This window comes from Kogia breviceps, chromosome 18, assembly GCF_026419965.1.
Source record: "Kogia breviceps isolate mKogBre1 chromosome 18, mKogBre1 haplotype 1, whole genome shotgun sequence".
In the NCBI taxonomy this organism is placed as follows: domain Eukaryota; kingdom Metazoa; phylum Chordata; class Mammalia; order Artiodactyla; family Physeteridae; genus Kogia; species Kogia breviceps.
In genome coordinates this window covers 6,227,881-6,240,938 of record NC_081327.1, presented here as the reverse complement: position 1 = coordinate 6,240,938, position 13,058 = coordinate 6,227,881, and the positions used below count along the sequence as shown (strand labels likewise).

The 13,058-nt window shown below is 54.1% G+C and overlaps 2 protein-coding genes across 8 annotated transcripts; one reads left to right on the top strand and one right to left on the bottom strand.

Annotated features, from left to right (window-relative positions):
* On the bottom strand, window positions 1-5,337 carry IRF3 (interferon regulatory factor 3). Of its 4 annotated transcripts, none has more exons than XM_067018620.1 (8): window positions 5,045-5,337; window positions 4,088-4,260; window positions 3,266-3,437; window positions 3,109-3,179; window positions 2,277-2,463; window positions 1,798-2,178; window positions 795-910; window positions 1-233 (listed from the first exon to the last, which is right to left on the bottom strand). In XM_067018620.1, the coding sequence occupies exons 2-8, from the start codon at window positions 4,250-4,252 to the stop codon at window positions 66-68; spliced, it is 1,260 nt and encodes a 419-aa protein (XP_066874721.1). In that variant the 5' UTR covers window positions 4,253-4,260; window positions 5,045-5,337; the 3' UTR covers window positions 1-65. The 4 variants fall into 4 exon arrangements, with proteins under 4 accessions (XP_066874721.1, XP_058902149.1, XP_058902148.1 ...); XM_059046166.2 differs by having other exon boundaries at window positions 5,119-5,292; XM_059046165.2 differs by having other exon boundaries at window positions 4,367-5,158.
* BCL2L12 (BCL2 like 12) lies at window positions 5,224-11,108 on the top strand. 4 transcript variants are annotated; one of them, XM_067018624.1, is made up of 7 exons: window positions 5,224-5,254; window positions 6,113-6,227; window positions 6,444-6,586; window positions 7,661-7,747; window positions 7,832-7,923; window positions 8,758-9,045; window positions 10,893-11,108. In XM_067018624.1, exons 2-7 carry the CDS (start codon window positions 6,121-6,123, stop codon window positions 10,941-10,943), a joined length of 768 nt encoding a protein of 255 aa, XP_066874725.1. In that variant the 5' UTR covers window positions 5,224-5,254; window positions 6,113-6,120; the 3' UTR covers window positions 10,944-11,108. The 4 variants fall into 4 exon arrangements, with proteins under 4 accessions (XP_066874725.1, XP_058902165.1, XP_058902172.1 ...); XM_059046182.2 differs by lacking the exon at window positions 5,224-5,254 and adding an exon at window positions 5,341-5,478; XM_067018622.1 differs by lacking the exon at window positions 5,224-5,254 and adding an exon at window positions 5,625-5,711.
* Window positions 11,109-13,058: the final 1,950 nt, after the last annotated feature.

Below are 13,058 nucleotides of genomic sequence, written 5' to 3'. Positions count from 1 at the left end.
TGAGCATGACCGGAACCAGTTTATTGGTCAAGGTGGAAGGTGAGGGCGCAGGCCTCCCCAGTGACCTAGAAGTCCATGTCCTCAACCAGGTCCTGGAGGTAGGCCTTGTACTGGTCTGAGGTGAGGGAGAGGGGGTGGCTGTTAGAAATGTGAAGGTCCACAGTGTTCTCCAGGGAGGAGGCACCCCCTACCCGCGCCATGTCTAGCAGGGCTCTGAGGCACATGGGGACAACCTGAGGGAGGCGGGGGAGAAACAGTCAGGGGAAACAGCCGGCACCATCTACTGTCGGGGATGGGTGAGTGGACTGTAATTCCCGACAGCCCCCACTGGAACCCAGGATGAACTGTTAGGCCCAGGGCTGCTGGGCGTTACAGCTTTCCCCATATTCACCACCAAGGGAGGCCAAAAATGGTTCTTAGGGCTGAGGCTGCTGAGGGGTTCCTGGAAGCCAGAACTGAGCAGGCTGTGGTCGGAAGGGCTCCTGGGAGCTGTAGCGCCTCCCACAGGCTGCTAGGACTCGTAGTCCACCAACTCCCACATGGTTGGGAGGACGCAAAACAGGCTTTGGGGGTGAGGCCGTGGGAGGGACACCAGAAGCTCCTGAGGAGGAACTGGTACTTGCAGAGACTCTTAGAAGTGGGCAGGTGAGTGGAGGTAGGGGTTCTGCAGGAACTGGTACTTGCAGAGACTCTTGTAGTTTCTCCAAGGGGACTGTGGGAGTTGTAGTTCCCAGAAGCAACCTCCTCCCTTTTAGGATCTACTCCTCAGCTCCAGGAGCCTGGGGCTGCAGTACCTTGACCATCACGAGCCTCTTGATCCATGGTTGGTCCTGGGGCCATGACTGCCCCACGCAGAACCAGAGGGTGTAGCGTGGTGAGCGTCTGCTTCCTTCGATGAAGGCAATCAGATCTGGGGGCCCAGGAACCCAGTCAGGGATGGGAAGGAGACCCTCTACCTGCCCCTCCGTGCTCCCCCCAAACCTCAGTAAGATCCGCATCTTCTTCCCTGATCTCAAGCTCAGCATGTCTCTGCCACCGTGACCAGGGGGCTGTCGATTTGGGGAAGGTCCCTCCAGTTCTGGCACAAGCTGAAATGTTCCTCCTCCCTTCCATCAGGGCTGGGCTGGAAGGTAGGCCTCCACGCACGCCTCCCGGAGCCTCAGCATTTGGATGGGGAAACAGGCCCAGGCGGGGAGTCCACTCCCCCAAGGATTATCAGTGATTCCGGAGTATAACGTGGTTGGTGGTTACTGCTCTTTACTTCAAGGCCATGCTGTCCAATATGTAGCCACTAGCCACCATGGCTATTTAAGTTTTCATTGTATCTAATTAAAATCAAATAAAACTTAAAAACCTCACTTCCTCTTTGGCACCCACCTCATCTCAGTACTCAGTAGCCACATGTAGCTAGTGGATACCATATTGGGCAGTGGACATACAGAGCATTTGCATCATTGCAGAAAGGTCTGTTTGGAGAGCAGAGCCCTAAGGGATTTCTTTCTCCTGCATCTGTCTTTCCACCGTAATTGTAATAAATGATCGTGACAGTGGCAGCTAATTCCCCGAAGCACCTTCCGTACGCTGGGCCCTGTGCCTCCTGCCAGCTCCGGGCAGGTGAGAGAGAAGAGACAGTCCCCAGACCCCACAGGTTCAGAGCAGTCCAGTCCTTCTCCCCACAGGTTCAACCACAAGCAGAGCAGCAGGGTCTGAATTCGATCCCAAACCTCTTGACCCCAGAGTTTTTAACCACCGTTGCCTGCCGTTTCCACAGCAGAGCTAAGGCCCCGCCTCACTCACCTGCTATGAAGGGCCCCATGTTGAACACGCCTCCTTCCCTGTCCTTGGGCACCTCACCATCAGGCCTGTGACCACTGTTGGGGAGGAGTTCCTCGCCCACGGCCCAGTACACATGGCAGTGCCCCAGCCTCTGGGCCCAGAGCCACTGCCCAGCCTTCCACAGAGCTAGCCCCCCGCCCAGGCAGCTCAGCACCCGCTGCACGTAGTCTGTCACGCCCCTGTCTGTGAGGGAGGCTGCAGGGTCTGGCAGTCTTATTGGCTGCCCAGGCAGCGTCCTGTCTCCTGCTTCTGATCCCACCAGCCGCAGGCCCCCCGGGCAGAAGACAGTCTGCTGGAAGACTTGGCAGCCCCGGTAGAAGACGGTCACCTCGAACTCCCACTCTGAGCAGCAGCAGCAGTAAAGGGGGAGAGAGAATGAGGGAGTGTCAGGGGGCTCGCGGCCCGGCCCTAACCCCTCCCACCCCACAGCTGGCGCTCACCTTCCTCGCTCACCAGCAGCTGCTTCAGTGGGTTTTCAGGGGGTCCTGGCTTTGGGCAAGGAGCAGGGACATCTGAGTTGGGGCTCAGCAAGAGCTGAGGGGGGTTCTCAGGGGCCATGGTCAGACCTGAGGGCCCTCCATCTGGGGCCAAGCCCATGTCACTCAGTAACTTCTCCAGAATGTCTTCCTGGAGAGGAAAAAAAAAAAAAAGGATCCAGGTGTTTCCACAGCCTTTTCTGGAGACTTCCCATGGACCAAACTTTGTGCTCAGCGACGTGGGGACCCAGAGAGGAGGCAGACCTGAGCTTTGCCCTCAAGGGGCTTCTAACCTGGGGCACAGACAGTAAAATATGTACAGCTTTGATGTATGCCGGGCACTACAGTGGCCCGAGGGGAGCAGCTAATTCCACCCAAGGATCTGGCTCTCTGCAAGCAAGACCTGGGCAGAGAGGTCTGGGCAGAATTTCAGAGGGGACTTCCCCTGGCACAGACATCAGCAAGATCAAGGATAGAGAGGTTTTGAGTTCCCCAAACGCTGAGAGAACCCTGCACAGGGAGGAAAGCTATTAAATCCTAGAAAGGTGGATTAGGGCCTTGAATGCCTGCTGAAAGCTCTGAATTTTATCCTGAGGATGCTGGGAAGCCACGGAGGGCTGTGGGCAGGGGGTGGGGGGACAGGGTCAGCCCTGAAGTTGGGGACTGAGTGCAGGGGACAGAATGGAGCCTGGGGTGATGGTCCAGGGGAAGAAGATGAGGCCTGAATAGGCCCATGAGGACGCAGAGAGGGGATGGGGCAGAGACTGAGAGCAGGATGATCAGGGCGCATTCTTACCTGGATATCAGAGGTACTGTCTCTGCCATCGGTGTCTAGAGAGGCGTCTGGCTCAGATAAATCCCCAACTCCTGTGGAGAAAGGTTGGGAGTGGAGTGGGGGCGCTGGGGACACTCGAAATCCCATCCCTCTAAGTGAAGCCTCACTTCCAGCACACCTGAGGTCACAAATTCATAAATCTTGTGCGGGTTGTGGGGGTCCTTGCTGTGGTCCTCTGCTAAACGCAACGCTTCCTTCCGGTTCAGGGCGGACCGGAAATTCCTCTTCCAGGTGGGCAGGTCGGGCTTATCCTTCCCAGGAGTGTAGGCACCACTGGCCTCAGCCCAGGCCTAGGGGACCAGTGGTACCAAGACAGTGGAGAGGATGACTTAGACCTTGCCCCGGGGGTCCCAACCCTGTCTCCTCTCGTCCTAACACCGTCCTCCCCGCGACACGTTCTAACTTGGCAAGGTTCCGTCCCCAAACTCTCAGATTCTCTGCGCCCCGAATCCCCCTACCACCACCCTTCGAAAACCTCTGCTTTCTAAGCCAGGCTTCCAGGTCCTAATGGGTCTCTAACTCTGCCAGCAACCTGCCCTAGGACACCCTCTGTAATAACCCCGCCCCCTCGCACTGTAACTCGGCTTAGCACCACCGGTGTATCCTAATTTGGTGGTAAGAAACCTCAGCTTCAGGGCCAAGTCTCGCCTCTAATATTCCAAGACCGGCCCCCAGAAATTCTACAACCAAGAGCCCCACCCCGGGGGCCCCGAACTCCCCAGGATGCATTTACTTCGCTTTCCCGATTCTGTTATCGGAACCTGGCAGCTCTAATCCTGACTGCTCTCCGACAGCAGTCCGTGGATCCTACTAACTTCACCCTTTCCCGTTCTAACTCCACCCACCTCAGTCTGTCAGAATGAGAGCAGGCCTCTCGCTTGCTAATCCCGCCTTCTAGGCTCCGCCCCCTCGGGGTCCACCCCGCCCAGCGCGCCCGCACCTGGAAAATGCCGAAGTCCTCCAGCTGGGCATCCTGCCGCAAGCCATGCTTCCAAGGGATGCGGAAGCGCGTGCGGCTCTCATCCAGCCAGGCCACGCCCTCCAGCTGCCCCTGGTCCAGCTGAGATACCAGCCAGGGCAGGATGCGAGGCTTTTGTGTTCCCATGGTCCGGCCTGCGCGCAGAGAACAGATCCTAGGTACCGGCGGCCTCCCAGGCCCACCCCGTCCGGGGGTTCCGCACCCAGACCTCCCTCACGGGCCACGGCGCAGGTCTCTCACCTATATTTTCCTGGGGTACAAACAGGAGACCTTCTCCCATCCTCCAGCGAGGCTCTCTAATTCAGCGAGAACTCCTTCCCACGCCCATTTACACCCCCCTCCTTTCCCCAGCTGCTTCTGTGTAGATACCTCTACCTCCCTCGATTGCGCCCGTATAGACCTTCCCTCTTCCATTGAAAGCCCGTCCTTCCCCCATCACCCAAGGCAGGTACTCCCATTTCCAAGATAGAGCCCTCCCTCTAGTTATTGCAGTACAGACGCTAGTGACCTGTAGACCGCTACCTCCCGCAGTTACCCCAGGGTAGACCCCCTTTCACAGTTCCCCCCGTCCCGATGATCCCCTCACCCATTCCCACCGTAGACCATCCACAATCCCTCCCAAACTGACAAGTCTCCCTCCTCCAGGGCACGTCCCCACTTTCTAGAGTGGACTGCCTCCCATTCTCAGAGTTCGTCCATCTCTCACCTAGATCCCCCAGTGTAGACGCCTCCTCTCCCCTCCTCTCCTTTTACTACGTTTGCCTTTTTTACAGCAGATCTCGGAACCAGTCATTGCTTCACTTTTTTCCTTCTTGTTTCACTTTCCCCCAGACTACACAACCCCCCTTCTCCATTGTCAGGGTAGACCCATCCTTTCTCCGATTCCTCACTTCTGGACGCCAACTACTCCCCAGTTACCTATGTATGTTTCCTATGTGGTGGGTCGGGGCGCGCAGAGTACCCCGGTCACGCCTGTCTTTGGAGTTTCGTACCTCTCGAGCTCTCAGCTGCGCACCCCACTTCCTGTCAGCTGACCTTTAGAGGTGGGGCTTCCTTTTCTATCGATTTCCTGAAATAAAAACGACTTCACGGTCGTTTGCGTGACTCCAAAACCAAAGAGGCTGCTCGGTAAGCGCGGGCGTCGCCCCCCCTCCCATGCCCTTTTTAGGCCTTCCGACCGCGGGCATGCTGGGAACGTCACATGCAAATTAGGCGGGACCTAACGCTCTTCCCCTCTACGTTTGGGCCGTCCCCAACCCGGCCCAGTGCGCAGGCGCGGGAAAGTTGAACTAAGAACAGAAAGTTTATACAAGTTCAGTGGAGGAGGTGGCGGCGGCGGGGCCTGGGACCAGGTGAGCGGGACGTTAGCGAGGGCTAGGTGAGGAGGAAAGAAGAGGGAGCCTGGATTCAGGAGGGGGCAACTCTCCCGCTTCTCCGACATCCGAGGGTCCTGGGTCCCCCAAATTCTAGCCTCAGAGAGTGGAACTACACCTCCCAGCAGGCTGCGCGGCGAACCAGTAACGGACGGAGGGGAATGTTTGCTATGAAGCCTGCTGGGATTGGTAGTTCTCGACCCTCGACGGACGTGAGCAGCTTGACATATACCTTCAGAATCAAGAAGTCCCCAAGCCCCCTTCTCCCTCGGGGACTCAGAAGTCTGAGTCCCTCGCCCCCTTCTCTCTGAGACTCAAGAGTTCACTCCCCCATCCTCCTTCTCCGAAAACTCAAGAGTCCAGGCCCCCAGCCCCTCCTCCCTTAGACCCAAGAATCTAGATCCCCAGCCTTCTCTCCCAGGATCAAGGTGTCTTCCTCCTCATCCCTCTTCTCCATCTGGTGACTTAAGCGTCTGGGCCCCCAGACCCCCAACTCCCGTAAAGGACCTGGGATTGCAGACCCTCAGCCCCTTCCGGGGACTAGAAATTTGAGTCCCCAGCCTCTACTTCCCGCTGAACCCTGGAGCCCATCCTCCAGCTCCCTCTCTCACAGGTGCCCCCATGGCAGGCTCGGAAGAGCTGGGGCTCCGAGAGGACACACTGAGGGTCCTAGCTGCCTTCCTAAGGCGGGGTGAGGCTGCGGGATCTCCCATTCCGACCCCACCCAGGTAAGAGTAGTTGCCCTTCTCCCTCAGGGAACGGCATTTGGGGTGGGCCCCTCTCCAACTCTTGCTCCTGGACTCAGTCTGTCTCCCCCCCCTTTATATCTGGCTCCACTCCTTGTCCTGGGGGTTGCAGGGAAAGGCCCTCGGCCCTCGGTGGGAGGACAAAGGGACTGCTTGCAAAGGGCCTTTGGGGTCACTCTCTGAGGTCCCCTTCCCCAGGAGTCCTGCCCAAGAGGAGCCAACAGACTTTCTGAGCCGCCTTCGAAGATGTCTTCCCTGCTCCCTGGGGCGAGGAGCAGTTCCGCCTGAGTCCCCTCGGCCTTGCTCCCTGCCCCTCCAGCCATGCTATGGTTCAGAGCCTGGTAAGAGATTTCCCTCGATCACCCAAGAGCTGGCAGCTTTGATTCTTAAAGCATAGAGAGGATAAGGAACTAGTTCAAGACCACTTAGCTAAGGGGGTAGCTGTGGGGGATCTCCAGCACCTACCCTCACCCCCGACCCCCAGTTGGTTTACTATCTGTCAATTCTGTGAGCAGGCTTCAGGGGGGCTTTTGGTGCCTTTCTTTCTTTCTTTCCTTTTTTTTAAAAACATCTTTATTGGAGTATAATTGCTTTACAATGGTGTGTTAGTTTCTGCTATATAACAAAGTGAATCAGCTATACATGTACATATATCCCCATATCCCCTCCCTCTTGTATCTCCCTCCCACCCTCCCTATCCCACCGCTCTAGGTGGACACAAAGCACCGAGCTGATCTCCCTGTGCTATGCGGCTGCTTCCCACTAGCTATCTGTTTTACATTTGGTAGTGTGTATATGTCCATGCCACTCTCTCACTTCGTTTTGGTGCTTTTCTATTTGTTATCTCTCTCTTTCCACACATGCTTCCTTGCCCCTAAGACTTTTGTAGCCACCAATACCCCCAATAGGGAGGCAGGAAACCTGATTTCCAGTCACAATTCCCTGGCTGTTTTGGTTACATGAATCCTTTCCTCCAGTAGCAAAGTAGGAATCGGGGAGGTGGGGGTGGATACTGGACTTGATCAAGAGTGACCAGTAGGTTTCTTCTCATATGTGATACTGGATAGACAAGCAATGGCTACTGGGAGTGCTCGCTTGGAGAGGATTTCACAGCTGAGGAGAAGAGTTCTGTGATTAGTTGTTGCCTGAAATGGGCAAGGGATAGAGTGGTAATAGCTGGAGTGCCATGTGTTTGCCTTCCTTAGATGGGATAATCTTCAAGGTCCAGTTCGGCTCAAACCTTCGAAGTCCAATTTGGGGAAAAGTAAAAGGGTCTTTTACCAAGTTTGCTCACTGGGGCTCAATTTATCCCATTCTGAAATGGAAATCATTGCTACCTGGCAAGGTGGTTGGGAGGAGAGAATCCCTGAGTTCCTTATGTCCTGAAGACCCATCATTGGCTCTTTTCATCCCAGGCCCAGCTACTCCAGATTTCTATGCCCTGGTGGCCCAGCGGCTGGAACAGCTGGTCCAAGAGCAACTGAAATTCCCACCTAGCCCAGGTGAGGTGCAGAAGGGCCCTGGAGGATGAGGGTAGAAGGTTCGCCAAGGTTCTGCCCCCAGCCAAATTCTCTTCTGCCCCCCAGAATTACAGGGTCACGCACCCACAGAGAAGGAAGCCCTGCTGCGAAAGCTGGTGGCCTTGCTGGAGGAAGAGGCAGAAGTTATCAACCAGAAGGTGATGGGCGGTCTGTTCCATCCCTTAGCTAGGATAGGAGTTGCGGCATGGTTCCGCACTGGGACCTGAAGCTGGATCTGCATTCTCATTGGATGGTCAGGTGGGGAGAAGGTGGGACAAGGCGTCAGTGAAGGGGTGAGTGACAGGTAAGCCAGGGCAATACTCTAAATTAGTGACGTTCTTTGATCGTCAAAGGGGCGTGGCCTGAAGGCAGAGGGGTGTGGCCACTAGAAACTGTTCTAGGAAGGAGATTGGACGAGGTGAGGCGGTAAGGGAATGTATGCTGATGGGAAAGGGAGGAGGGGGTAGCTTGAAGACAGCTGTCTAAAATCTGAAGCCCTGATTGACTGTACAGGGACGTTGCTTAGAACATGGGGGAAATGGACTGCCGGAGGGAGTGTGGCTTGTGACTCGGTTCTGGAATCAGGTTGGGTCAGGAGCTTGGGCAAAGTGTATGGCCTTATAATATTCATTGTCTGGTAGAAGGCAAGGTTGCCGTAGTCACTGGCTTGGCCTTCGGGGAAGCCCGCAGGGGCGTGGCTAGAATGTTAGCATGCTAGAACACAGCTAATACAGGGCTTGGTCCTGATTGGCTGTCGAGGCCTTGGTAGGGGCGCGGCTTGGTTTCTCCGGTTCTAGGCCATCTTGCTGTGAGTAGTTTGGCCGAGATCATGTAATCTCGTTTGTGATTGGCAGATGTGCTGGATAAGGGCGTGGCTTATGGCGTCAGTTGTAGCTAGAGCTCTCTTGAAGCCACGCCTCCCAGCCTCCCATTGGCTGGCTACGAGGGTGTGACTGAGGCAGACCCTGCCTCTTCCCCTCCCTGCCCCACAGCTGGCCTCAGACCCCGCCCTGCGGCGCAAGCTGGCCCGCCTCTCCGCCGGTTCCTTCAGCCGCCTAGTGGAGCTCTTCTCTAGCCGGGAGGGCAACCCTAGCCCAAGCCAAGCACGCCCCTCGCTGCCGTGCCCCGGGCCCCCACCGCCTTCCCCGGAGCCTCTGGCCCGCCTGACCCTGGCCGTGGAGCTGAGCCGGCGCGTGGCCAGGCTGGGGGGCACCCTGGCCGGTCTCAGCGTAGAGCACGTGCACAGCTTTGCGCCCTGGATCCAGGCCCACGGGGGCTGGGTGAGCCGCTAAAGCCTCTCTGGGCTTCCCTTTACCTAACTGTAATTGTAATTGTATGTGTGTGTATTGGCGGCGGGGGGGGGCGGGGAGGCTCTTAGGCTTCCTTTCAGACATCACGGGTGTCATCCCAGCTCCACCATTCATCTGTTCTGTTTACTGAGCACCTAATGTACACGAGGCACTGTAGTGATCAGCGCAGATGCTATGCCCAGCTTAAACCACGCTGGTATACCCTAACAGTTATGAGCTAGAAACAAGTTTCCTCATCCATAAAGGAAGGAGAATTGTATATCTACCTCAGAGGGTTATTGTGAGGATTAAAATGGGATCATCCTTGTAAGTACTTGACATTTATGTGATTATCTGGTGACTGCCTGCCTGTGCAGCACTGCCTGCGGGAATGCCCTTTGCCTGGTATCCCCCTGCCTTGCTTCCTCTGCTGCTCTGCTCAGGTATCACTCTCAGCGAGCCCCTCCCTGATCCCCATTTAAAATCGCAGCCACCTCCATACCATCCCACCTTGCCTTGCCTGCTCACCGCTTTAAATCCAGTGCTGGGCTCAGAGCTGGATTAAGCTCCTGTGTACTGGTTGTGTGAACTAGGCAACTGTCCCCGTCTCCCTGAACACTAATCTCACGCCGCTCAATGGGCACCATCTCACTTACCTGCCTCATCACTGCCAGGCTCTCAGAATGTAAGCATTGCTTCATAGACTGGCAGGAGCTGGCTAGGTGCGTTTGAGGAGCAGAGAGACAGACAGTAGGGCTGGAGCAGGGTGAGTGAGGTGGGAGATGATAGCAGGAGGGGAGGCCAGATCATGCAAGGCTTTAGGCCTTGTGGTCAAGGTAAGAACTTGCACTTTGACTCGGTGAGCCAGGAGTCCTAGGAGGGCTCAGAGTAGACGGATGCGAGCTGTCTTCGGTGGTCACAGGTGCCCTCTGGCGGCCGTATGGAGAATACTGTAGGGGGCAAAGACCCAAGGGGGTGACTGGGCTGGTCCAGGGAGAAGGTGAGGGTGGATCAGACCAGGGTCGGGGTGGTAGAGAATTCTGGATTTAATTTGGAGGTAGACCTGACAGACTTTGCTCATGGAGTGGATGGGAGACAGGAGTCAAGGATGATGCCAAAAGATGCTGACCTGAGCAGCTGCAGGGCTACATCTGATGTCCTCTGGGACCAGAACGGGCAGAGTGGAGGGGAAGGTGGGGAGCAGGTTTGGGGAAGAGGCAGAGGTGATCGGAGGTGGTCCAGTTAAGGGGGAGAGACCCCTGAGACCTCAAAGCAAGATGATGACGGGACAGTCGATATTAGTGTCTGTAGCTCAGAGCAGAAGCTGGTTTACGTGTAAAATCATTTTATTTGTTAAGGAATGATAACAGGTAAGCTTGGCCAGGTACTCAGCCAAGGACTTTAGTGGGATGATCCCATTGAAACCCCACAACAACCTTATGGGATTCGATTATTATCCTGGTTTTATGGAGACTGAGGGAAAGTCCCTTATGCAGGGTGGGGGACTGGAATTAGGGCTTTAACACAAAGCCAGGGCTCTTTTATCATTAAAGCTCCAGGACCCTGTTTTTTCCCCTTCTTTGAGTCTCTGTCCACCCCGTCTGGGGCTCTGTCTCCCCCCGCCCCTTCTAGGACTCTGTTCCCATCCACCCCAGGTCTCTGAGCCTTTCTTGGGGTCTCCATCCCTCATCCCTGTCCACCTCTCTCTGGGTCTCTTTCCCCTCCCCATCTCTGGTTCCTTGCCTTCCCCGTCTCTGCTCTCACTGGGCTGGTGTGGATGCTGCTGTGAGTGGAGGATGCCTCTCTGCTCATGGGGCTCTGCCACTTTTCCATTCTAGGGGGGCATCCTGGCAGTTTCACCTGTGGACTTGAACTTACCCCTGGACTGAGCTTTTCCTCAGAAGCTGCTACAAGATTGGACCTCATGTCCCTGCACTCTTTTTCCAAGCCTTCTTATTCCACTCAGGGCTGTGGGGTAGTGCCCACCCTCTCTGTTTTTGCCAAAAACGAAAGTTTAAAATGTTTTGACATTAAAAACTTTTTAAAGTGTTTAATGATTTGTCCTTTCACTCAAGAACTAAAGTTCTAAGTAGAGGAGATTTGGTTTGGAGACCTCTCTGATTTATAAATTGAGGAAAGACCAATTTATTCAATCTAGAAATATTTATTTGGGGCACCTGCAAGCACCTGTCACCTAAATATACAGCATATTTGAGGATACCTGTAAATATGATTACAGCTAATTATATTTTTCCCCTATTGCATGATTTATTTATTCCAGCTAACCCTGTGTTGATAGTCCTGGAGTCTTTCTAGCTATTTCCAGAGGAAAGCTATGATCTTTCTTCACAAGACATCTAGAACACCACCCTCTTCTCGTTTTTCTCTTCATACAACTCCTTCTGAGGCCTTTTTGCTGGTTTCTCCTCATCTGCCTGTCCGCCAGAAATTTGTGACCTTTTTAGGGCTATCACCCCCTTCACCGAATTATGTTTGTAAATGCCTAAAATGAAACGCACGGGATCACAAAGGAAGCCAATTACAGTCGGGCCTCAGTATTCGCGGATTCTGTGTTTTTCGAATTCGCCTACTCGCGAACATTTATTTGTAGTCCACAGACTAATACTCACGTGCTTTTGCAGTTGTTGGCAGACGTGCTTGTGTTCAGAGCAGCAAAGGCTCTGACTCGCCTGATGGGCACGTTTCAGCTCAAATCAGACGAGGCAAAGCGCCTTCTTGTTTCAGCTCTCACACTGTGTACAAGCATCCTTTCTGCAGTCTGTTTAGTGCCACATTTTTCACATTTCTGTGCTTTTTTGTGGTGATTTCGCTGTTTGAAAGGGCCCCAAGCATAGCCCTGGAGTGCTGGCTAGCATTCCTAAGTGCACGAAGGCTGCAGTGTGCCTCAATTAGACAAGCTTCATTGTAGATAATTTTTGTTACACTGCTGTTGGCTGTGAGATCACTGTGAATGGACCAACTCTATATTAAATAACGTGTCTTTAAACAGAAAACACACAGAAAACCTGATTATATGTTGATGGGTTGGCAAAAGTGTTGTGACAAGATGCTCGTGGGAGCCTGACCCTGTATCTCCCCCAGGATCAATGGCTCAGTGTTTGCCAGTTCAGTGTTCACAGCGACTTTATAGGACGTAACTAGCACAAATAATAAGAATTGAGTGTATGTGGAAATAAAGCTTTCAAAATTTAAAAATATATATTTATTTTATTTGGTTGCGCCAGGTCTGTAGTTGTGGCAGGTGGGCTCCTTAATTGTGCCATGCAGGCCCCTTAGTTGTGGCATGTGAACTCTTAGTTGAGGCATGCATCTGGGATCTCTTTCCCTGATCAGGGATCAAAGCCATGCCCCTGCATTGGGAGCATGCCCTCTTAACCACTGTGCCACCAGGGAAGTCCCAAAGCTTTCAAGATTAATATAAAAATTAGTGGCTTAATAATAGGCATGCCGGGCTTGGTGGTGCAGTGGTTAAGAATCCGCCTGCCAATGCATGGGACACGGGTTCGGGCCCTTGTCCGGGAAGATCCCGCATGCCGCGGAGCAACTAAGCCCATGCGCCACAACTACTGAGCCTGCGCTCTAGAGCCTGCGAGCCACAACTACTGAGCCCGTGTGCCACAACTACTGAAGCCTGTGTGCCTAGAGCCCGTGCTCCGCAACAAGAGAAGCCACCACAATGTGAAGCCCAAACACCGCAATGAAGACCCAACGCAGCCAAAAATAAATCAAATAAATAAATGTAAAATAAATAAAAAATAATAATAGGCATGCCTCCTCATTAACACATTCATGAAAAACACCTAGGGTGGGTCTCATAACCATGATTTCTAAATAGAACAGGAATGACATTTGGAGGCAGATTAGTTATTACCGTAACAAGTCATATACATTTCGTGGCTTATAATAACACACTAATCTCAGTTTCTGTGGGTCAGGGGCGCAGGTGCAGCTTAGTGGGGTGCTTGGCTCAGGATGTGACTATG

Bases quoted from the DNA above. Each gene is read 5' to 3' on its own strand.
- BCL2L12 (XM_067018624.1), top strand. From the start codon at position 6,121: ATGGCAGGCTCGGAAGAGCTGGGGCTCCGAGAGGACACACTGAGGGTC. The intron at 6,228-6,443 runs GTAAGAGTAGTT...CCCCTTCCCCAG, and splicing joins CCCATTCCGACCCCACCCAG to GAGTCCTGCCCAAGAGGAGC. The intron at 7,924-8,757 runs GTGATGGGCGGT...CCTGCCCCACAG, and splicing joins CAGAAGTTATCAACCAGAAG to CTGGCCTCAGACCCCGCCCT.
- IRF3 (XM_059046165.2), bottom strand. From the start codon at position 4,406: ATGGGAGAAGGTCTCCTGTTTGTACCCCAGGAAAATATAG. The intron at 2,464-3,108 runs GTAAGAATGCGC...TTTCCTCTCCAG, and splicing joins ACAGTACCTCTGATATCCAG to GAAGACATTCTGGAGAAGTT. The intron at 234-794 runs GTACTGCAGCCC...CGCCTCCCTCAG, and splicing joins AGAGGCTCGTGATGGTCAAG to GTTGTCCCCATGTGCCTCAG.